Source organism: Lagenorhynchus albirostris, chromosome 9, assembly GCF_949774975.1.
Source record: "Lagenorhynchus albirostris chromosome 9, mLagAlb1.1, whole genome shotgun sequence".
NCBI lineage: Eukaryota > Metazoa > Chordata > Mammalia > Artiodactyla > Delphinidae > Lagenorhynchus > Lagenorhynchus albirostris.
In genome coordinates, this window is record NC_083103.1 from 89,717,222 (window position 1) to 89,742,176 (window position 24,955).

Here is a 24,955-nt window from a genome sequence, read left to right on the forward strand (position 1 = left end):
AGCTTTTTGACTGTACCCCAGTGGGAGTAAAAGTCTTGATGAAAGAATAGTCCATCTTGTTCTCTATTTCTCTAACTCACTCTCCTACCAGACGGTAATGCGTCCAAGGATGACTGGGGATGCACTGGAGAAGGGCCAGGGTCAGGTCGTTAAGTGCCCTCTTGTCAGCGTAGTCCCGCAAGAGGGCGGGAAGTGGGCCTGCTCCCCCATCAGGCTGCCCTGAGGCTGCTTTTCTGGGCTCTCACACAGTGTAATTAACAGCTACCAGGCAGGCACTTGCGTTTTCTGCCGTGCATTATGGTTATAGCAGTAGTGACGATGACTACCATGGGCAGAGTGCCTGCTGTGCACTGTGCGCTTCACGGGGCATTTTGCTTGTCTTCCCCACCACTGCATGGTGCAGAGAGAACCACCATCTCTGTCTCACCAAAGAGGAGGAACCAGGAAGGACTAGGGTGGGAGCACAGGCAGCAGGAGTGGAGTATGGAGGAGGGACATGTTCCAAGCTCAGTGGGTAGCAGCATTGCATTCTGGGTGGTCTGATTGGCTAGGACCAGGACTTTAGCCAGAGTCCAGGGCGCCACCTCCGGCAGCGGCTCGCAAGAGGGCAGCACCTCCTCAGTACTCCAGGACCCCAGGCTTAAGGAGGCAGCAGTGGCCTCCCTGGTGGGACTGGGGCTTCTGATGGGTCGCCAGGATCGGTGAGGGTTGGCTCAGGAGTCAGGTGAGCCGGTGCCTGCAGGTTCAAGCTCCCCACCTGGCAGGACTGGGACAAGCCAACCTTGGCAGGAAGATGGGGAAACCCCTTGATGGACCGCCAACTTGGCCCCAGTCCTATGACCATAGGGTGGAATGGACCTTAAAAATCAGTTAGTCCAACCTCTTCCTTTCCAAATGAATAAACCTAGACCTGGCAAAATAAAATGACTTACCTCAAATCCTGGAGGTGTTTTAGGGGCAAGGCTAAACGAAAACCTGGTTTTCTGCTTCCTTTTCACCTGCTTTTCCCACTTTGCCACCCTCTGCCTCTACTTTTATCCTAATCTTACAGCTGAGGCACCAGTGCCACAGCACAAATGAGGTGATTAGAACCAGAATCCACATCTCCTGCTGAGTGGCCACAGGGATTCTCTTCCCACTGGCCTCACTTTTAGGGACTGACCCAGGCATTTCCATTGAAAACATTTTTAAAATACATTTTTTTAACCAAGTAGTTTAAGAAACAATATTCACCTCGGGAGAGAAAACATAAATGAAAGGAGGGTTGCTGTCAGGCAGTGGAGAGCATTTATTGGAACCTGCTGGGTATAAAACTAAGTACAAGACAATTTGAAATTGCAGAAAAGACCTGACCTCGCTCTAGGTAGCTTACCGTGTAGCTGTTTGCTGTGTTTCTTTTATTCCCCTTTTTCCTCTAATTTGAGTCATCTCTTAAATATTGTTTTCAATTTCTAATTTTAAGACCAAGAAACTTACAGCTACAAATTATTTAACCAGCCAGAAGTTGAGTGTTGGAGGCTTACCTGTTCTTCTGTGCACTGGCCACTTGTAAAGCAAATGAGGTCCCCATGTGGTGCTCCGGGTGTCCCTTTGGGTCCCTCAGTGTCCTCAGGAGAGTGAGCAGTGGCGACAGACTCTTCTGGGTAGTTTGAATTTCTCTGGATAGTTTAAGAAAGAGGAAACATAAGGGTTACTAGGAAAATGTATGCGTACTTTTTCTTCTATATTTCCTGCATGTGGGAGTATTTTGTAGGGAGTAGTATGTAAGCCATGGAGATCCACATTGAAAGGGCAGAAAGATCTATAATTTGGGTGGAAAAGGCATCTGCATTTGTGCAGTGGTTATGAATTTCCACATTCGGGGAAGAGCTAGTGAATCACCAGATGTCTTTTTCTTTTAAAGTGAGGCCTGTAGGGAAGAGGAAAACAATCATGAGCAAGCACAGTGATATTAAGAATAAATGATCGTCTTTTACATACAAGAAGAGCGTTCATCCTTGGGACTCTGCGGCTTTGAAAGCAAGACGCATTCCGCTAGGAATTGTTTGAAACAATTGGAAGTTTTCTTTGATCACATTCAGCAGGGGATTGAGAGCCTGCTAAATGGTCCTGTAGAGGTTTAAAACTCATCAATGTCACAAAATGAAGGTAAGAGGCAGGTAGCTCCTTATACCATGGAGCAGAATGCTTTCTGCCGGATAGGGCTGTGTATACTTTTTAACGGCCCTTTTGAAGCTACTATAGAAGTAATTCATCTTGTTTTATGATTTAGAGCCAATTCAAAATTTCTAAAGACTGTTTTGGTTTCAGAACCCTGAAGTCTCATTTTAGGAAGATAGTGTCTGATGCTTCATGTCCCCCCCGCCCCACCTCTCTTTTCTCTTACAGTTAACAAAGATCTGCTCTGAGCTTTCAGGATAGATTTCTCACACCACATCCACTTAGTGACCAGCACATTCATCTGCGGGGGCAGAGCTATAGACATGGCTCATACAGGGAACAATTCAGGCTGACCTGCTTAGCAAAGCAAGAGCAAGATTGCTCAACTGATCACTGACACTGATTGAGACCTTCCATGTGTAGCATCAGGTTGTCATCCTGGGCTAGATGAACCAAGGATGTCAAACTCTATGTTAAGGACAGTGGTACCCAGTTGTAATTTCCTGTCCTTTATTATTATATCCATTTTGATTGCAAGGCATATCTGCTCTTAGAAAAACATGATGTTTACTTGTCTATTGGTTTTGAGCATAGGGTTATACTTCCTAAAGTACTAGTGTGACAAACTTGAAAAGACATGCATGAAATAGGACTTTCTGCAGAGCTGTGTCACATTGCTTAATGTGATAAATGGCCAGGTAGCAGGACAACATAAGAATGGTTATAAAAATCAAAAACTTCAGGCAGGGCCTTGAAGAGTTTAGGTGGGTTCAGTACTGTTTGCAGTTCATCAGTTATGCCAGGTAGATTATTGACTAGGCCAGAGAATCTTCACTAGGCTACATGTCAAAATCATCTGAGGAGCATTTTAAAATTAAAATCTCAAGGCCCCAACGCAGGTATGGAATCAGTATCTTTAGGGGTGCAGTAAGGAAATCTATTTTTCACAAGCATCCAGGTGATTCTTAAGCAGGTAACCTGATACTATTCCAGGGCCTGGACTCCTGCATCCCATGCATTTCAGAACCATTAGACTCATGTGAACCTCAGAAAAGACCTGCGCGTCCCGAGCCTGTGCTCCGCAACGGGAGAGGCCACAACAGTGAGAGGCCTGCGTAACGCCAAAAAAAAAAAAAAAGGATCTTTAGTTAATTCAGCACATCACTTAAGGCAGACTGTGTGCTGAGCACTGAAGATGCAAAGGCTCAGTCCTTACGGAGTTCAGTCATTGAAACAGGTGCTACTACATTATAACACAGTGAGGCTGTGACGGAGGCGCCAGCCAGTTGCTATGGAGATGGAGGAGGGACTGACCTGCACACCTCTACACCTCTAGATCCCTTCTGTTATGGTTTCCATGGCCTTAGAGGATCCTGGGGCCAGATTTTAACAGTTAAGACCAGGATAGCCCTGGATCAGCCCTCCTGTGGTCCTGATTGATTTTCCCTGGAAGAAAAGAATCCAGCAGTGTCACTTTTTGCAGAGTGTAAGGGAACTTCGTGCGCTCCGTGCAGTCTGGTTTGTTCCAGTCCTCCGTGCCCATAGTTGGGGTCTCCCGGAAGGTCCCAGCATGGCCTCCGAGTCCAGAGCGCACAGCAGGAGGGAGGGGACTGCTCACGCAGGGCATGGTTGTGAAGCTTACATCACAGTTGGTGGTTTCTTCTGTGACAAGCAGAAGAATCAGCGTGTGGGGTGGCTGCTTCCTGAGGCTCTTTCGAGGCCTTTGTTACACTGCACTAATATGTCATCCAGTCAGTTCCATCTCTTTTCTCTCCCCTGAAGGCACCTTTCTTCTCGACTGCAGTTCTCAGCTCTTTTCTTTGACCCGTTCTCACCTTTGAGGCTCTGCCTCTGGCACCTGGCCTCTCAGGGAGTTCCCCATCTCTGAGCTGTATAGCAAGGCCTTTCGCTAAGAGGCAGGAATAAGTCAGACTCAGCAGACTTTCCTGTGGGGAAACTGGACCCAGTACCCTTGATTTCAGATCTCGGTCTCTGGGTCATTCTCTCTTGTGATGTTACAAAAGTCTTGGTCTAAGACAAAGGCCAACCTGAGACTTGAGCCCATTTTGGTCACTTAATAGCCTCGCCGCAAGGGTTCAGTGAAAAAGGATGATATAGAGGTCAAGGAGTCTTTGATGTGGTAGGTTTTGTTTTTGTTTTTTTTTTCCAGCTTTAAAAGCTACCTAGAAGTTTGGGGAAAAGCTGAGGTGTTACCATCACCTCGCCTTACATAGGAAGCGGGCGTGTAACTCACAGTTCAGTGGCTTTTGAGACTGACATTGTTCAGACTGGGGATCTTGGGGTGTGTGTGTGTGTGTGTGTGTGTGTGTGTGTGTGTGTGTGTGTGTGTGTGTGTGTGTGTGTGTGTGTGTGTGGTAATATCTTGTAGACTATTCAAATTGTGTCATCTGGCCTGAACGGACTCAGTGAGAAATGCTTCGTGAAATGTAAATCTATGGGTAGACCCCATAACAGAAAAGAGGAAGAGGGAGTAATCGCTTATACCTCCAGAGAGCAGGATGAAATTCAGACGTGGACTCTCTGCCCCCACGGGAGTTTAGGGAGTGCTGCTGGGATTGTGAGCTCTTTTTGTTCTATAGCCATTTATTCTGGTGATTCTGTCCCTTTAGGAGACTTGGTTGTCAGGTTGTTACTGTTTAAAAGCTTTCTTATAAGATACTGGCACCTTTAAAGGCCAAATAGTGAGGCTGACAGCTATGACTTGTTTATAGAAATAAAGGCCTTGTTACAAAATAAGGTATAATGCAAGCCATGAGGGCTATCTATCCATATGTATCCGTGCTTTTTCTATTTGGCCAAAGTTTGTTGCTGTCGTTGGGTGTGTAGTATTTCTGTCTGTCTGTCTGATGGAAATATTCAGAAGGCCAACCCTGAGAATTGGGGGTGGGATGGGGAGAGAGACGATGAGAGGGGAATAAGGCAGGGACTCCATTACACAAAAGATAGGCCTGTCGGGGAGACCCCAGTCCATGAGAAATGAGTGGCCCATTCTGTCACGATCCACGGTGCTAAGAGACCTGCTGAGTTACCCCCAGGACGACCTAGTCATCCTGACGGCAGACAGATGCGCTGTTGCTTCTAAGGCAGCCACGGTTCCAGCCTTGTCTGTCTGCACCGTTAAAGCCCTGCAGCATGGAGTTTGTTTTGAGAGTTTCTGGTGGGGACGTAAGAAAACTAAAAGTTACACGCAACACGAAACAGCATCATCATGTGTGAGCTCTGCCAATTTAAATATGTGCAGATCGCCACTAGTGTTGGGGCTCCTCGGGACTGTAGCTATCCGTCCAGTTTGGAGTAGAAACGAATGTTTCCACTCGCAAGTTTAGCCACTGATGAGGCTGACTGTAAATTCAGTGGTCGGTGACCTGAGTTTAAGGAATCCAGTTTTACCTGGTCACTGTGACTTAACATCATCTTGAAAGTTCGAAAGTTAGTTCCCAAGGGGAATTTGCTGTCCAGGAGCACAATGTGAGGAAGGAGTGTGAGTGTGTGCGTGTGTGTGTGTGCACATTTTCTCCCCTGTGCCCTGCCCAAGTCCCTTAGTTAGACTTGGTACTGGAACCAGCAGGCAGGAATCACAGTGGACACTAAATCCCCATTGCCAGGAAAGGGATTTGGTCTCCTGAAGGAGGAAGTTTCCCATAAACGTCCCCTAAAGAGAATTTGTCTCCTGGCAGGTTTTTCCTTTTTATTTAGATACGGATTCAGGAATAATGGTTTAGTTACTCGGTTTTAAAGTTGCTCATAGAACTAGAGTTTGTCACCTTGAAGGGGAAGTTAAGAAACATTGCCTTTGTGAAATCCTTCCAAAAAGATTCTGCCACCATCAGATGAGATGGGTCTGTGTTTGTTTCTCACGGGTGAGCATCATACTTGCCTCTGACCTTTGAACTGGCTCCTTGGGATCCCACTCATTTCAGTCCTTGAACTTGAAATGGGCTTTGATAAGCCCATTACGACGTGGTGCCATGGGGGGGACTCCCTTTAATCTTTCTGTCTTTGATTTCTTAGACTGGGATTCAAAGGCTCTCCTGCCTATTGGATAAAGCAAAGTGAGTTTGTCAAGGACAGTTGGGTTTGGATTGGGCGAGGGAAGGAGTCTAAGTGAATAATGAAAGAATTTAGTGATGGTTGCTCAAATAAAAACCCTACTACAAAAACAAAACCCAAACAAAAGGACTGTAAGGGATATATCATAATGGTCTCACTCCATATTGAATGTGTATGACTTACTGGCAGTTCTTCAGGGTTGTAGCATTATCATGGGCAAGAAAGGAGCATAATTAACACACATGGAAGGTCTCAGCTACCAAGATGAGGGGGAATGTTACGTGTTTGGTTGTTTTTTATCCCAAACTCCCTGTTCCTACCCAGCAGACCATTTTCCCAGCCCTCCCAACAAACTCTGTCCACATCATTGATTCATTATAACTTGGAAAGACTGATAGCAACGTAGAGCAGAAGGTAGAAGTACCAAGAATGAAAACGTCGTGTCAGTCACCAGCCTGGGGCTGGGAGAATCCCTGGGGGCTCTTCTGGGTCCCTGAAATCACACTGTGTGAAGACAGAAGGAGGCCACAAATGTAGCCAAAGGACTTTTTAACTGAAAATCAGAAAGTAATGTTCTGTAATTGTATGGATGGATGGATCCTAAGGTTGGCAGGTGTAGTACCACAGACTCAGAACCGGGATGTACTTCAGATGTGCCAGGACCACCACACGGCCACCGTCTGCCGCTGCCCCTCCGCCACCCGCCCTGGGCTGGGGCTGCTCTCACTTCTAAGTTCCTGGTAAGCCATAATGACAGATATGGCATTTCAGCTCTTACCCTAATTCATGGTGCCAGTGACAGCTTTCTTTTTTGTTCTCTAATTCAAGAAAGTAATACAATTATTTCCCAGATAACGGATATACTATTTGTAAAATGTTTATTAAGTGGCTGAGTTTTCTTCTGTTCTATCTCCTTCAGAATTTTGTGTAATATGGTTCTATGTATTAATCAACAGGTCAGGTACTGTCTGATGAGGGGTGACGGTGGCCAAGGGAATAGGGAATGGACTCTCTATCCTGCAGAAGAGATTGTGACCTCTAATAAGAATCTCTTTACCATGGTGCTGTCCAGATGGTCTCTTAAGGAGAGTGAGTGCTTTGAGAGAACACTGGCCGAGGAGCTGCATGACTAATCCGGTTCAGATGCACACCCTGCAGAGGAGCGAAGAGCCAGTCACAACTTGTGTCGGCAAAGAATAATTCTAACACTCACATTTTTTTTGGTTTTGTTTTATTTTGTTTTTTTTTTGCGGTACGTGGGCCTCTCACTGTTGTGGCCTCTCCCGTTGCGGAGCACGGGCTCCGGACGCGCAGGCTCAGCGGCCATGGCTCACGGGCCCAGTCGCTCCGCGGCATGTGGGATCTTCCCAGACGGGGGCACGAACCCGTGTCCCCTGCATCGGCAGGCAGCCTCTCAACCACTGCGCCGCCAGGGAAGCCCTAACACTCACATTTTAATAAGGCATGATACGGCTTATCCAGAGTCCAAATTGGGGGATCAGGAGTGACCCATAGATGGGAAAGTCCCACTTACAGCCTCTGCTTGATCCCTGCTGGTGGCCACCACTGATACTGAGCTCTGGTGGCTGCCGGATGCATCGAGGCCAGACCCATTGGTGGCAAGCAGAGGGGCTAGAAGGATTCAGTTCAGGGGCAAAGGCAGGGCTGCAGCAGGGAGAGGCGTGTGGTGTGGCGGGCTCAGAATTCAAGCAACCTGTTTCCAGCCCCTGTTCAGAATCAGTACATCCAAGAGTAGATGGTGTTTTTCTCTACTTATGTACTTGTCTCCCAGTTCATCCAGCACAAGAGCAACCCCTTTTTCACGAAAGTTGACTGTTTGGGTTTTTTACATCTTTATTGGAGTATAATTGCTTTACAATGGTGTGTTAGTTTCTGCTTTATAACAAAGTGAATCAGTTATACATATACTTAAGTTCCCATATCTCTTGCCTCTTGCATCTCCCTCCCTCCCACCCTCCCTTTCCCACCCCACTAGGTGGACACAAAGCACCGAGCTGATCTCCCTGTGCTATGCGGCTGCTTCCCACTAGCTATCTACCTTACGTTTGGTAGCGTATATATGTCCATGCCTCTCTCTCGCTTTGTCACAGCTTACCCTTCCCCCTCCCCATATCCTCAGGTCTGTTCTCTAGTAGGTCTGTGTCTTTATTCCTGTCTTACCCCTAAGTACTTCATGACATTTTTTTTCTTAAATTCCATATATATGTGTTAGCATGTGGTATTTGTCTTTCTCTTTCTGACTTACTTCACTCTGTATGACAGACTCTAGGTCTATCCACCTCATTACAAATAGCTCAATTTTGTTTCTTTTTATGGCTGAGTAATATTCCATTGTATATATGTGCCACATCTTCTTTATCCATTCATCCGTTGATGGACACTTAGGTTGCTTCCATCTCCGGGCTATTGTAAATAGAGCTGCAGTGAACATTTTGATACATGACTCTTTTTGAATTATGGTTTTCTCAGGGTTTTTGAAACCAATTTTAATACCTACTTAAGATCAAGGGCCATGGAGCTGGATCTGCCTGGGGTTCAAATCTCGGCTCTACCTCTTACTAGCTTTGTGACCTTGGGCCATTAGTTACACTTTCAGTTCTTAAGTTCCTTCATCTGTCAAATAGGATAATCACAGTACCTATCTCATAGGGTTGTTATAAGGATTACTTGAACTCAATGAAGTGCTTAGGACAGGGACTGGCACAAAATAGTCACTCTCTCTATATAAACAATATATCTTGGTTTGAGAGTGTGATTTTTTCACTTGGCAGAAACTAAATTTAACAATTCTTTGCACTGGTTGTTTAAGAGATTATAAGCCTTTGTATCTTCAATAGCCCAGATGTGCTTAAAGCTATGATCACATAAGACATTTTTGAAAGACACGGGCAGGATTTGAAATTCTCTGGATGAAGTTGCATGCCAGCATTCTCTAAATTTCTATTTTCTGGGTGTAAAGAATATAACATCTGCAAACAACAGCTGGACAAATATTGGAAGATATAATTCCAACTTCTTGCCATGTTGGCAGAAGCTGTTGGGAGAGAGAGAAACCATCCGCCTTGTATCAGTACCTTTTTGTAGCCGGAAGCAGAGAAGTTGGATGAGTCATTTTGTCAAGGCAAGGTTTCAGAAGAGCAGACCTAAGGAAACATTGTCAGGGGCATCCTGGCAGCTATCCAAGTGCACACAGCCATTTACTAAGAAGGCCTGGGTTATCAGGGCAGGTTGATACATTTTATGTTGTTTATCTAGAGAAGCTTAGCTGAGTTCCAAGCATCTATTTGCACCCTTGCCCTATGTTTCAATAATTCAACTTCAGGCAAAGTGCTGGCTGGCAGTCAGTCTGCCAGGAAAAGGGAAACAGCAGGAAGGACAGTTTGAAAAGGAAGCAGGGGGGACTTGCCTGGTGGCACAGTGGTTAAGAATCTGCCTGCCAATGCAGGGGACACGGGTTCAGGCCCTGGTCCGGGAAGATCCCACATGCCGCAGAGCAGCTAAGCCCGCGGGCTACAACTACTGAGCCTGCACTCTAGAGCCCGTGAGCCACAACTACTGAGCCCACATGCTACAACTACTGAAGCCCACATGCCTAGAGCCCATACTCTGCAACAAGAGAAGCCACCGCAATGAGAAGCCCACGCACCGCAACAAAGAGTAACCCCCGCTCGCCACAACTAGAGAAAGCCTGTGCACAGCAACAAAGACCCAACACAGAAAAAAATAAACAAATTTATTTAAAGAAAGATTATGAAAAGGAAGCAGGGAACCAGAGCTTCTGTTAAAAAGTGGGCTGGTGTTGGCAGCACCAGATATTTTAATGGGCTTCAGACAGGAAGGTAGACCACCAGCTGTTTGTCCAGCTTTCCTACCTGCACGTAATAGAGCCAGTCTCTCCAAGTGATGACTCTTGCTCTTTGGGGACAGAGGTGAGACCAGGGCAAACCAGGCAAGAGGAAACAGTTGGCAAAATAGCTACTGGGAACACACAAAGCAAATGAGACACAGAAGCAAGAAGAGGCCTCAAGTCAGCAGTCAGCACCTGGGCCCACCCTCGTGGCTCCTGGACTTTGCGGCAGGGACCCTAGACTTCTGCTCCTGTGTTTCCCATCTGTGAAATGAAGGGGTTGGAGATTATATGTCAGGTCCCCCCAGCTCTAACCTTCTTTGTTACTAAATGTTAGCTCTAAAACGCTGGCTATGAATCAATCCAACAGAGTAGAAGACAGAAGTCAGGGTGTAACGAGTCCACATTTGCCGCCTCTTGGTACACACTCATGCCATCAGCTGGGTGCTCCCCTGGGTGGAGGCTGTGGAACATTCCTGCCTTCACCCCTTGTGGACTATAGGAGACAGTACGAATGCCCACTCCGAAAGGATTTCACTCCTGGCCTGGAATCTGGCCCTTTTGAGGCTCTATGGGACTCCTTCTGACTTTATTGCTGCTTTGGGGAAAAAAAAAATTAAGTAAATTCTTCAATGCGTCTCCTTCCTTTATGATCCTCTATAAAAACAAGCAAACCAACCAGCTCCTTTCATCAGAGTTCGGCTGGCTTCTCTCCTGCGTCTGATCTGGGGGTGTGGTGTGGAATTTGTTTGGGTCGTGCTTGACTAATATCCCTTTGAGTCATTTCTTCTGACTCCCTGTTACAAGATGCTCTAGAGTGCTCCTAGTAGGAACTGTGTACTTTCTGGGGGTGGGGTTAGCTGTGGGAGTGACAGCCTGGGGGATAGCATGAATCTATCACATCTGAGCAGATCAAACCACCACGTAGATCTTCTTGCCCTATAACCAGAAGCACAAGGACACTGTGTGACGTTAGTCAAGTTTTCTAGCTTCTAAGTAGTTCGTGGGGACAACAACCACGGTTTGAAACCACTGATTTAGTTCTATAAAACTAAGCCATCGGATCAGAACTAATGAAATGTTAATTTGACCCAGGGAACTCAGGAGGCCAAGAGAGCTGAAGCCGTTATCTGCCTTGGTTGTGTGTTCTGATGTGAAGCCAGCCCTGTGGAACAGGGCCAGAACCCAGTTATTCCTGGTTCCCAGCAGCTCATATAATTTATTATGCTAAGAAATAGAGCCTCCTGCTTCTAGCAAGTTGGTTTCTGTTGTTTGGCTACCAGAATTTCATAGGATAGTTTATTTGGGGTAACAGGATATCAGATTAACCATCTAGGCCTCAGTTGTGTAGTGACGCTCAATACTTTTTCTTCCTTAGCATAATACTATAATATCAACTATGTTATCATATTGCATAGAAAGCTGAAGAATTCTGAAGCCGTATTCCCCTTCTGCGTACCTCCCCCCATCACTCTGGAAGAGTCCTGAGATTTGAGGAGGTTAAAGAGAATTTTCACCAGGAATTGTCATTGCATCAGTTTTGTAATGAGACATTGTCCAGTTTTGATGGCTTTATTAAAATGATAGGCTTTGGAAACCTGCTTGGTATATGAACTAAGTGAGTTTGGTTTAGAAAAGTCTGTATCTTATCTACAGCTTCTCTGTATGGTTTGTCTTCATATAGAAGCTCTGGTTTCTCCATTCAAAAGGCATAAACCATGGACCCACCACCACCACCACCAAGAGCCCCCTTCCCTTCCCTCTCCAGTCTTGAGTTCTGCTCTTGCAAGTCTGCTGGTGCTGGTGTTGTCAACCAGGGAAGACCACAGCTTTCTTTTTTTTTTTTTTTGTGGTACGCGGGCCTCTCACTGTTGTGGCCTCTCCCGTTGCAGAGCACAGGCTCCGGACGCTCAGGCTCAGCGGCCATGGCTCACGGGCCCAGCCGCTCCGCGGCATGTGGGATCCTCCCGGACCGGGGCACGAACCCGTGTCCCCTGCATCGGCAGGCGGACTCTCAACCACTGCGCCACCAGGGAAGCCCGACCACAGCTTTCTTGAGGGCTTCCTTCACTCTCTAGGCTGGCTGATATACTGGGAGAAGCCAGGGGCCCAGGGTCCTGTGAGGACTACACACAGAGGGTTTCCCAAGGGTTTGGTCATAACTTGTCTCAGTTGGCTTAGAAACCCTAGCTAGATGATTTCTGGGTGTTTAGGTTTAAATGGGAATTACATAGGATTCCCAGCATGTACATAGATGGGGCCCTAGCTAGGCTGACCAAGAGACTGGCAGCCCTGAGTATGACTCTTAGTTGATTTTGGTTGTTGCTATGAACTAGCTTTAGACAAGGAGGATGCTTCCAGTGGCAATCAGAATATGGTCTTCCGTTATGATGCCATTATACAGAACCAGAAGCCAAAATCTCTAAGCATATATGTTATAGTTCCTTTAAACTGACATATAACTTTTGGGTTAATGTTTGAAAGTAAAACAGTCCACCTCGTTTTCTCCTACCCAGCTGCTGTCAACAGTAGCTCAGGCCAGAATTGTGAGACTCACATGTCAAGAATGGGTGAGACTCCTTTGTCATCCTTAATTGTTTATTCATTTTTCTCTCCCAAAATGAGAAAAGTTACCTATGTCCAGCTGCTTCTTGCAACAGTAGCAATCTGACAAGTTGAATTATTCTATTCATACACACACACACACACACACACACACACACACACACACACACACTGTTATCTATGCTTTCAGTGGATGTTCCCATACATACACATAGATAAACACACACACACACACTTTAATAGATTTTGGACAGTTGAGTCCAGTAGTCTACAAGAAGTTCCTGCTACCTCATTCTCATTACAAGCATTATTGGGGATTTTGTTTGTTTGGGGTGTGTGTGTATGTGTGTGTGTGTGAGTTCAAAGTACTATCATGTATGTGCTATCATTTAAAAGACAACCAGCACAGCCTGACCTTGTGTTTGGAACTTTACATACATCACTTCTCTATATCATCTCAACATCCCTGCGAGATTGATTGAGTTGTTATGTCCATTTACAAATGTGGAATCACAGGTCCTGAAACGCTCCTGAGAATGCAGTTACTACGTATCTGAGCTGGAATTTGGACCCAGGCCTCTCTGACTCTAGATCCTGACTTCTTAACCGTGAGACAGTCCAACCACAAGACCTCAGTTTTATTATCATCCCCATTTTACAGATGAGAAAACTGAGGTGAAGTGACTTGGCTAGAGTGCCTACATTATTGTTTATTTGGCTTTGAATTCAGTCATCTTTTATACCAATAAAGTTCTGACAGGCAAGTTAAATATCTTCAAGTAATGTGGAGAGTGGAATCGGTCCACCTGACCAACACATGGATCATTCAGGAAGTTGACTTTATTTAACACCATAAAGGGAAACATAGCTTCTCTCAAAAATAGTAACCAAAATAATTTCCTTGGGAAGTGTTGTTGATAGAGGCTTATTAATAATAATAATACACAACAAGTATAAAATGCATATTATGTGCCAGAGACTAGTGTACATGTATTAATTCATTTAATCTTTCCAACAGCCCTATGATAAGGGTTCTGTTTTTCCCTGTTTTACAGATTAGGAAAAAGGCACCAAGAGGTTAAATAACTTGGCCAGGATTACACTTGGTTAGGAAGTGGTAGAGCTGAGGGCTGGCCCAGAGTCCATGGCCTTCCCCACGCTACAGGACTGCCATTTGAGTCTCAGTTTTACATTCATTGCGTTTCTTTGGTTTATCAGTGAAGTTGCCCTTTATCTTCCCTCGAGTACTTTGCTAACAATGAGAGCAGACTGTCTAGGCAAGCGGGGGTGCCTCGGTTATCACACTTCTGGTTCCAACATCTGGATTTCCCACAGAACCGTCAAATGAAAGACACTTTAGTATACTTTGAAAAATAAAAAATAAGTCTCCATTAAAGTGGTTAAGTATAGTGATATTTAAGGCTCACTTCTAGAACAATAGCTGAGAAAATAAATGTAGAACTAGACTTTGATGCCTTTTTCGAAAATCCTTAGCCGTTATTAAATAGGTTTTGGAAAATCTCTTTATCTGATGCATAGTCATTGATCTGATTCTGTCGTTCACCCATCTCTTAAATTGGTGACCAGAACATGGTCCTCAGGTGTACCTACCTTGGCCCTGGGCCTGCTGCATCTCTGCAGTCTGCCTTCCTCAGGAGCCAGTGTCTTTATAACCATTTAACAAGGAAGGACTGTCAATTAGCTATGGGAGAGACCTGGGCTCAATTTCTGCTTTCAGCTCCTACTTCCTCAAGCACATGAGAATCTGAAAAGAACAGTAAAATTAAACTGCTGCAAGAAGTTCCTGACTCAGATGAAATCTATGAGTTCCTTTTTGAAATCAGAATAATTTTTTTCTGTTGCTCTGCTTTGGTAAGATCCCACCTCTTCTGATAAGTGCCTTAGCACCTTTAGAACTGAAATTTTAATTCCTTTTTCTCAGCAACTAAGACTTACAGCTTACTTCTGCTAGGGAGTTGGGAATCACAAAACTTCTACCTCAACCTGAAGCTGTTTGCTAAACAAGTTGGCATATCTTTCAGAACAAGGCATTACTTTTTAAAAAATACACTTAAGTAGAAAACACATTTTGAAACATATACGTCTCTCATGGGGTTATTTTACTTTATAAATGAGACATGGAGAAGGGACTCATTCCATTCTCAAGAGCAGCTTTTTCTGTCTGTTCACAAGGGATAGAACAGCGTGGGAGAAATGGCTGGGGCTTTGGATGCATTTGACCTGGCTTTGAATCTTGACCCCACTATTACCATTACTTAGGGCTCTGAGCCTCCACTTCCCCATCTGTAAAATGGGAATTATAATGCTACAGTTATCTGTGAACAGAGAGGCCAGTTACAATTAACTAGAGTAGAAATGATGGCAGCAACTTGATAATAAGATGTTTGTACACTCTGCTCTTTCTAGCCCATAATTTAGAAAAAGAGCAAATGGTAACTAATAGGTAATAACAATAACGAGCCCATTAGGAGGCCAAGAAAAGATTAGTGGTAGTTATGGAGTGCAGGAGGAAGAGCTGGAGCCTTAAAATTAGATGACTTTTAATCTTGACTTTACTACTTATTAGCTGAGTTGCCCTGGGCAAGTTATTTCATTTCCCTGAGTTTTGATTCCCTCTTTTGTAGAATGGGGACTAGAGTATCGGCCTTTTTATACCCCAGAATTGTCGTGAGCCTCAGGTGAAGGAACAAAGTGTGCTTTGTAAACCAGAAGGTGTGACCTGGCTGCCAGAGGCCTTGGGGATGAGTCCTTATGGGAGGACACTGAAAGCCTGCCCTTGCGTCCCAGCCAGGTCCAACTACCTGTGTTTATAAGCATGTGTTTTGGATGCATCTAAGATGACACACCGTGTTTCTGCGGAGCATGTTTCTGCAAAGCAAGAAATGAGATACTTTTTCTGGGAGGAGTGTTTTCATAGTTGCTCTAAAGGGTCCGAGGTAGGCCTGGTGAGGAAATTTCAGTTATATCTGCGACTGGAGAAAGGTGAAAGTCGAGGCAGGAATTTTTATTGGGAGCAGTGAGAGGACTAATACAGTAATAAAGGAAAAGGCCACAAGAAGTGAAGGGAAAGAGTTTGGGGTTTAGAGCAGGATTTCCACTTACCGTTATTAAACCTAATAATTCAAGGTTTTGCATTTGGGGAAGAATAATCAGCCATTGTGCCTCGGTGGAAAACATCCAAGCGTTGACTTTTCAGAGAGTCTGGGGCTCCTCTGACCTGGCTTTGACTGGCGTCTAGAAGGAGAAATCACTATCTTTTCCATGTGTGCAAAAGGTCAGGCGTCTAAATGGATATCTCTTCTTTAAAAAATCTCTGTGATGATAAATGTGTGCATGGGATCTGGTGAAGCCGGGACTTCCTTTGTAATTCTCATTTCTCACTTCTCTCCTTGGCCCAAAGATAGATACTGGCCACATTTGAGTATGGAAACTTTTCAGCCTTGCCGTGTTCTCCTCCCTCTTGAGAGTCATGTTCTGTTCAAAAAGAGCTGAAAAAAAATGAAGGCTGTTTTTTCACTTGGGATAAGAAAATCCTTCTCAAAGCAGTAAGGGCTCTGTGAGAGTAACAGGATCCATATGCTGAAGCTGGCTGCTAATACACAGCATATGGGCCAGTGAACTTTCCAGGCAGAAATATGCCTGTAATTCTCTAAAGAATGCCCCAGTAAACTCCAGAAAGGACCATCACTTAGGTGACAGATGGCATCGGCGCAGCTTCTGGGCTTCACAGGGCTGTTGTTGCATGCAAACGTGAGCCACAGGCAGGGGTCGCAAAGGTCCTGGTTGGCCTTAAGATGGATGGCCCTGGCCTGTAGCCCCCTCTATAAGGCCCCGCACTCCCCCAAATACTGCGGGCTTGCTCTGTTCTCTTAGGGGACGTGCATCTGAAGGTAGTGCCTCAGCTTGGCAGGATTATCTGTTAAACTGAGTGGAAACATTGTATCCCCTACTCGTAGAGACAGCCTTACGTAATGGAAAGAACACGTACCTGGGAACCAGGTGGCCTGGGCTCTGGGGCCACCCTGGTCCTCACTAGATGTGACCTTAGGGAAGTCACTTTACCTCTCTTTTCTGACCTGGAAAATCAGGAGGCGGGACATAGTGATGGTTCGGACCCCTTTGGCTCCCTCAGGTTAGAACTCAGTGGCCCTGATTCCATCCAGAAGAGAGTGATGGGAGAAACCTGCCACCGCCGGGCACTCCTGCCCCCCGGGTGCCGTGGCCCCGGCATTGTATTCCACTGCAGCTCTGTGCACTATGGGTGAAATTCAGGAAAGGTAGGGGAAGACATTTCACGGTTCTCAGGAAGAATTCCATTCTCGGGCCCCAATGAGTCATCAGCAGCAAACTGACTGAGGGAGAGAGAGACAGGCTGCCCTTCAGTTACTATACTATTTCTTTTGAACCAGCATTTGGAAGTCTCTGGACTCCCACTTCGTATTCTCGCAGTGGATCCCTCAGGATCCTCTCCCAGCCTGTTCCCGATTCCTCACCATTACCCTGACTCCTCCCCTGTTCCGATCCTGTCGCACCGAACCATCCCTTTCTCTGCAGCCTCTACTGGGTTTTTCCATGGGCTGCTTTGTCTGTAGGACAGTTAGGAAGGCTGCGCCCCTGAGAGCTGAGTTGCCCCCATGCTCCCCCTTCCCCGCCCAAGCAGGCCCTTTGATCCCTCTGTTCCACTGAGCACAACCATGGTTGCTTCTTCATCAAATGAGTGCAGACTGAGACCCACAGCAGCTCTGCAAGGCTATCACCATGGCAACGAGCATTCCCTCAGTTCTACTGTGAAGAGAAAATGGCTGTTAGAAGGAACGGCTAGCTGAGTCTCTATTACTCGGTCTATTTTGTTCAGGCCCCTCCTTTGTACCGGCTTTGAGAAGCTACACGCATTGAACCAAACGTCCCTTAGCTTTCAGCCTGCAGATTTACTTCACCTAAGAGGAGGAAAGGCAGAAGGAAGTTGAATCCCAATGAATGACAGCATTTTTCCTACCCTAAAAGTATATTTACATGAAGAACAGTTATCTGCTCTAAGCAGATCAACGAGGAACTCCATGAATACAGGAATCTGTGAGATCTGGTGCAATGTATTTTGTCTTATGGGTGGAGTGGAGCGTATAGATATTCCAATATTGCAGTGCAGTGGCCAAGAGATTCAGGGGACCGTAGGGCACAGACTCCAGCATTTCAGAAGAGTTGACTGACGACTTGGGGTGACGATGTTTGATTGCTCTCTCCTCTTATGCAAAGAGGTGTATTGGTCCTATAGTCGTGAGGTAAGGTGAGCGTTTGTTTGGCATCCCCTGCTTCAAAATCAGCTTGGATCTTCACCTTGAATCCTTCCCCGTCGTGGTTAAGCTCCGTGGCGTGGGGAGGTGGCAGGAAACCCTGTGCAGGGCTGTGGAGCGGCAGGCTTCCCTCTTAACACAGCTGTGGGGATGCTGCAGGTTGATGGAAATGGCTGGGCTGCTGTTGCCGTGAATCCCAGACGTGCTGCTCTTTGGAGCAGGACTCTGAGCCTTCTCAAAGGGTCAGAAACCTTTAGCGCAGAGGTCACCCCCAGATCTTCCAAGGGACCCTGCACTGTCTGATAGAGGATGTTCCCATTCCACAGGGAATGGCCTGGACCCTGTCCACTCCTGGCCTCGGCATGAGGAACTCTGGTAACAAGTTCTCAAAACCCAGACAACCTCTCTTCACTCTTTCTTGATGTGAGCAGGGAGACTGTTTTTGAATCAGAGCTCTGGTTTCTGTCTCAGAAATCCAAACGCGTGTCTAAAGTGGACATTGTCTTTTCCAGTTTCTCTGCAGGTGGATATTGTCCCCAGCCAAGGGGAAATCAGCGTCGGAGAGTCCAAATTCTTCCTATGCCAAGGCAAGTGCCCGTGTCACACCGCATTTCAGGAAACCCACCCCTCAGAGCAGAGCCAGCGGCTGTGTCTACCCAGCTGATCGCAGTACGCCTGGAATCTTGGGTCACCCTGTGGCAGGCTCTCAGGGTGACCAGAGAGCCAGGGAAGTGCTCCTTCCTTCCCTTACCAAGGCTGCCCCAGGACAGAGAAATGTGCTGTGTGGACTTCTGCTTCGTGATGGAGGAGGTCTAGGGATTTTCTTAGGGAAGTCAGCACAGCCCCCAGACCCCCTGCGCTGTGTACGTCCAGAGTCCCATGAATGACACTGGAGAGCAGGGCTGGTGCAGAAAGAATGCTTCCGTGGGTCAGTGTACGGATTATTACAATCCCTCAGAGCAGGACAATCCAAGAAGGCCTAAAGAGTGCCTGAAAGAAAACTGAGTACCAGTACCTCTCTTTGCTGTGAGGACAGGTGCCCTGGGTTTCCCAGCTCGCTAGTGAATTCCAATATTCTGTCCCATTGCCCCAACCAGAGCTTAGAATTTGTTGGACCTGGTGTCCTTGTCTTTTGTTTAGAAAATATGCCTCCCTTTCAACAGCTCAGCTAATTATCAGTAAATGTCCTGTGGAGGAAAGGCTTCCTATGAGGCTTTGGAGTCTCTGTATGTGACATGCCTGGGATTTGGAACATGAAAGGACCAGGAAAGAGCTGAGCTAGGTGTAAACTGGCATTGAGCAAGTCGCTTTCGGCGGGGAGGGGCCTTGAAATGCTGTCATGATTGGCGCCAGATGAGGCGACTGGTGGCCGCTGGATGTGTTCCTTCCAGCTTTGCCTTCGTTACAGCAATTGAAATGATCTGGACGTGCGGCCGTGGAGCCCAGAGCGCATCTTGCAAATAGCGATATTTATTGAAAACATGATGGGCCCTGAAAGGAAGGCTGCTTCATTTCCACACTAAGCATCTTTGCAGGGCGGGGGGTGTGGGCTGGGGAAGGGTGCTGTGCGGAGAGGCAGGACAAAGCCATGTCTGGGGATCCCAGAGCCCTTGTTCCAGCTCAGCGTCTGGACAGCTCAGCAGCTGTATCCCAAGGTGCCTGGGGAAAGGACGCAGAGGCGATGCTGGCTACCTTCTTTGCAGCATTTAGGCAGATGCATTTGCCCCTCTGAGACGGGAGTGCTGAAATGACAGTCGTGCCAGTTTGTGCAGACAGATGCTGGAATGAAAGTGGTTGGAGTCTACACTCCAAAACTAGCCAGCGTCTCATCTTGCACTTAAGAGACCGTAATCTAAGCCCTGGAAAATAAGCTGATGAGTTGGCTCAGACCAGCTAGCCTTGAGCTCAGATCCCAGCTATACAACTCCCTTTGCCCCCCATTCTGTGAGGTTATAAGCTCCTAGCTTAGTGCCTGGCACACAGTCGGTCCCCAATAAATATCTCTTCTCTTCCCTCACTAGGGATGGGACCGCTATGAGAAATACCAGCACCAGTGTTTGTTGAGTTCTTTCCAAATACTGTTACAGACATAACAATTAAACGCAGAAACCACCAACATCAACGGTCATTCCCGCCCCCCCTTGTCATCAAGCCTGATGAGCTCTTGCTTAGTAGCTCTTACTGAGTACCCACTGTCACCCTGGAGAGGTCGTTGTCTTTTCAGCATCAGCGTTTTGAAAATAATCTCTTCCTCTTTAGTGGCAGGAGATGCCAAAGACAAAGACGTCTCCTGGTTCTCCCCCAACGGAGAAAAGCTCACCCCGAACCAGCAGCGGATCTCGGTGGTGTGGAACGATGACTCTTCTTCCACCCTCACCATCTACAATGCCAACATCGATGATGCCGGCATTTACAAGTGCGTGGTCACTGCAGAGGATGGTACCGAGTCAGAGGCCACGGTCAATGTGAAGATCTTCCGTAAGATCCTCCCCCTTCTCCTTCTTCTGTGTTCCCTGTTCCCTCCTTTGTCTGGGAAGGCACATGGGTAGCAAAGAGAGTGGAATGGAGTAGAGGACCCACTGAGGGCTTGACAGGGCCCCTTTCCTCCTTTTCCCTAAGTCTTTTCTGCATCAAGCTAAGAGCTGCAGTACGTTTTTAAATGATCCTCGGCCAGCTCCGAACTCACAACTGTGTTCATGCTGGTCACAGCTATCTCCCACTGGCCTCCATTCTCTAAACTGAAATTACACCATTCCCAGAGGACTAGGGTGGGTTCCCCTCTCCCTTCCCCAGGGGCTGACTGACTGTTGTACACTTCAGCTTATCCCCTCTTATTTCACTTTTTCCTGCTGGTAATGGAGTGCAAAGGCTCGGTGGGGTGTGTGGGGTTATTATCTGCACACTCTGTGCCACTCAGAGCGGGTAGTTCCCACTGGCACCTCATTACCTTGTTATCATGCATCTGTCCTGTTGGCCCGGGTAATGATGGGTGACAGCCAATGGAACAGTACTGATTGTCACAGTATTTATTGCCATAAGCCTGCTTTTCTTCTGTTTTGTTCTTCAAAATTCTTTCTGCTGTAGACAGGCTGGGGATGGGATGCCAGACAGAGTGGGAGACCGAGGAAGGACTGGTGGCCCCTCCTATTAGTTGTAGAATAAATGTCCTACCAGTTCATTTTACCTGTGCACTGTGTTTCACTGGCTCCATCGCACATGGCGAAGACCCTTGGTAAAGACAATCCTTCCCCTCCGTAGACACGTTTCTGCACAACATGTGATAAATTTAGCACTTTGAATAGACACTATTTGCCGAACACGGGTGAGATATTCCCCTCCTTGTGCCAGATGCTCTGCCTGCATCTTTGGCCAAGTGATGGGTCGGACCCCCTTTGGTACCACTGTATATATGGACTCGAATCCAAGCAGTATGGTCCCAGTGAAAAGGGATCTTTGTGGGAGAACCAGCCGTTTTCCCTCACTCTCCTCTTGTTCCTTTTCCAGAGAAGCTCATGTTCAAGAACGCGCCAACCCCGCAGGAGTTCAGGGAGGGTGAAGATGCCGTGATTGTGTGCGATGTGGTCAGCTCCCTCCCCCCAACCATCATCTGGAAACACAAAGGCCGAGATGTCATCCTGAAAAAAGATGGTGAGACCTGGCAGCTGCCCTCTCCCCTGGGCCACTGAACCAGCTTCTGAGGCGTTCTAGCCCAAACTCAGATTCCAGTGTCCCCAAACCCCATGTCGTTTCCAGATCAAAGGTTGCATGTCTATAGCTTGTATGTTCAAGCGCTTGACTTTCTCTCCAAGGAAAAAGACAGATTTCCAATAGACTTTTGCCCTTGGCTCTATGTTGGAGCCAGGGCCACATTTTCTTATTGCAGCTTAGAGCCTCTCCCCACTCCCAGGTCCCGCCCCCCCATAAGCCTGAAAGCAGGCAGAAGGAAAGGCTCAGCCACCTGCCTGTAGGTACCAGTCCTCTGACTGATCCTTGGATGAACCTGCGCCTTGTCTCTTCTAGTCCGATTCATAGTCCTGACCAACAACTACCTCCAGATCCGGGGCATCAAGAAAACCGATGAGGGCACCTACCGCTGTGAAGGCAGGATCCTGGCACGCGGGGAGATCAACTTCAAGGACATTCAGGTCATTGTGAATGGTGAGGAGATCTGTTCTGCTTTCTCCACGGGTACAACCTTGGCTCATCCGTGGCAACTGGGTCCACCCCTTCCCACAGCCCACCCCTAACCTCTGCCTTGTCTTGTTTGTTTGTTTGTTTGTTTGTTTGTTTTTAAACACACTTGTCTTTGGGTCTCCCTCAACTGTGGGGACTTTTAGTGCGGTTCTGGAATGTCCTTCATTATCTTATAACACTAGAAACTTGCCCCATGCTTACTAGTAAATTCTTATTCATCCTTCACTGTCCTTGAGGTTACTGTAACTGTTAAGTTAGTCCCCTGGTTCAGTCTTCAAAGAAAATATTATAATAAATTCAGGCCTCAGAACAGTCAGAATCCTAGTCCGTGGGCTTATTAATCTTAATTTGCAGTGTCAAACAAACACACCCGTGGAATCGATCTGACATTTACAAGATGTTTACAGGAAATGTCAGTACTAAGAAAATAAGTAAATCATGGTTAAATTGCTTTGGATATGGATATATATTTTTTGCCAAACTCTCCCCCTCTCGTTCCTTTGGTAAAAAATCGTTTGTGCACAGGGTTGTTTGTGACAGTCCCAGAGAAATGTCGCTCTTTGGTGAGCTGGTGCATTTCAAATTGGTATTAACCATTTAATCACTAGAAGCAGCAGTTTTTAATTTTTTCCAACATCAAGAGCACCCCCCCCCTTTTTTTTTTTTTGCGGTACGCAGGCCTCTCACTGCTGCGGCCTCTCCTGTTGCAGAGCACAGGCTCCGGACATGCAGGCTTAGCGGCCATGGCTCACGGGCCCAGCCGCTCCGCGGCATGTGGGATCTTCCCGGACCAGGGCACGAACCCGTGTCCCCTGCATCGGCAGGCGGACTCTCAACCACTGTGCCACCAGGGAAGCCCAGGAGCCCCCTTTTGAAAGTCAAGTTCCATCAATCATGGTAGTTGTAAGATTGGTATGCATTGATTAAGAAAATATATAATGATGAATAGCCACTGTAAATAGAATACCATTGTAAAATGAACGAAACATACTAATATAGCTTCTAAATCTGTATTATTGAAAAGCAATATTATATATTGTTATATGTATAACAATACTATGTATTGTTGAGAAGTACTAATGTGCATTTGTGGATGAATTATTGATCCAGTTTACAGTAATTATTTAGTGCACACCTGAACTTAGATCCCTTACAGTAACTGTGCAGCTGCCCAGGACTCTTGACCATCTGACCTGGGGTCTCCCGGAAGTGCCTCTTCTCCAGGCCAGCGGGTCCTTCCAAGTTTTCCCCGCCACCCCTGACAGTCCTTCTTTCCTTCAGTGCCGCCCACCGTCCAGGCCAGACAGAGCATAGTGAACGCCACCGCCAACCTCGGCCAGTCCGTCACCCTGGTGTGCGATGCCGAAGGCTTCCCAGAACCCACCATGAGCTGGACAAAGTAAGAAACTGGCTCGTGCTTTTTATCGCCGACTAGTGGAGAAGGAGACCTTGCAGGGCCTGTCCTGCGTTGGCGTTCCGAGGGAACAGGGGTGGGCGGCTGGGGAGCGTCAGCTCTGGGTGCAGAATGGATTCTTTTCTGTCAGGTCCTCTTGCCTTGTGTGTGCATTGGATTCCTTCATTTTCAGTTTGTGGGGCAGAACCAGAGGTTCTCTTTGGAATTTCGGGGGGCGCAATTTGCAGCCCTTGGGCGGAACTGGAGGTTTGGGTAGAGGAATCACGAGGAAGTACAATTTGGTGTCTTAACGTTCTGTGAAGATTCCGTCTTTCGTGTGGGCTCGGTCCGCGTTTTATGGAAACCAATTAAAAATTAACCTCTTAGCTCTGTAGTCAAAATCACGGTCGTTTACATTTCTGTGCCCTGCAGGGACGGGGAGCAGATAGAGAATGAGGAGGAGAAGTACCTCTTCAGCGACGACAGCTCTGAGCTGACCATCAGGAAGGTGGACAAGAACGACGAGGCCGAGTACGTCTGCATCGCCGAGAACAAGGCCGGCGAGCAGGATGCGTCCATCCACCTCAAGGTCTTCGGTAAGGACAGGGAGGTCAAGGTCACCCCTCTGCCACAGCTCCGCTTACCCCACACAGTCCATCAGCAAGACCCTGTCCACTCTGCCTGGGAACCTACCCGACTTCTTGCCAGCTTCACCACCTCGGCCCTAGTCCAAGCCATGCATCGGTCCCCTTCAGCGCCTCCCAATCACAGTAGCTAGAATAACCTTAAGCGCCACCGCTCTGTTTCAGGTCCTCCAGTGGCTTCCTATTGCAACCAGAATAAAATCCAGACGCCCTGCCGTCAACAGAGGCCAGATCTGAGCTAGCCCCTGGCTCCCTTCCTGACCTCATCATGCCTCTGCTGTGCTCTACATGTAAAGCTCTCCAAGCCCGGAAGCCCTCTTCTTCTCCCTCAGACACACTAAGCTTGTTCTCTGTCTCAGGGCTGTTACACTAGATGCTTCTTCTGCTTGGAATATCATTGCCCCAGATCCCCTGTGAGCCACCCTCGTGCCATCCCTAATCCAGATGTCAGTGCGTCACTCAGATCAGCTTCTCAGTGACTCCTTCCCTCCCTGCTCTGGCCAGTGCATCTCCCTTATCTTCACCCCACCCATCTCTTCTCCAGTGCCCTTCTCGATACCTAAACTCATCTCATTTACATACTGGTTTGGGGAGTTATTTCTCCTGCCTCCACTCTTATACGTCACTTTATCTCTGGCATTCCAAACAGCGCCAGACTCCGGAATAGGCCCTTGCTAAATATTAGTGACCAAGTGGCTGCCTCTGTCTCCATTTCTTCTTTCCCTGGCCTGTGTGAAGCAGGGTCATA

General features: G+C 47.1%; 1 protein-coding gene across 9 annotated transcripts in view; it reads left to right on the forward strand.

The window, feature by feature from the left end:
* The window catches only part of NCAM1 (neural cell adhesion molecule 1), a 320,188-nt gene that overhangs the window by 234,510 nt on the left and 60,723 nt on the right, over positions 1 to 24,955 (forward strand). For all 9 annotated transcript variants that reach the window (XM_060160402.1, XM_060160403.1, XM_060160411.1 and 6 more), the window contains exons 2-7: positions 18,489 to 18,563; positions 20,236 to 20,454; positions 21,481 to 21,624; positions 21,997 to 22,134; positions 23,452 to 23,569; positions 23,996 to 24,159. In XM_060160402.1, the coding sequence (XP_060016385.1) occupies positions 18,489 to 18,563; positions 20,236 to 20,454; positions 21,481 to 21,624; positions 21,997 to 22,134; positions 23,452 to 23,569; positions 23,996 to 24,159 (858 nt within the window). The remainder of the gene's footprint in view (positions 1 to 18,488; positions 18,564 to 20,235; positions 20,455 to 21,480; positions 21,625 to 21,996; positions 22,135 to 23,451; positions 23,570 to 23,995; positions 24,160 to 24,955) is intronic.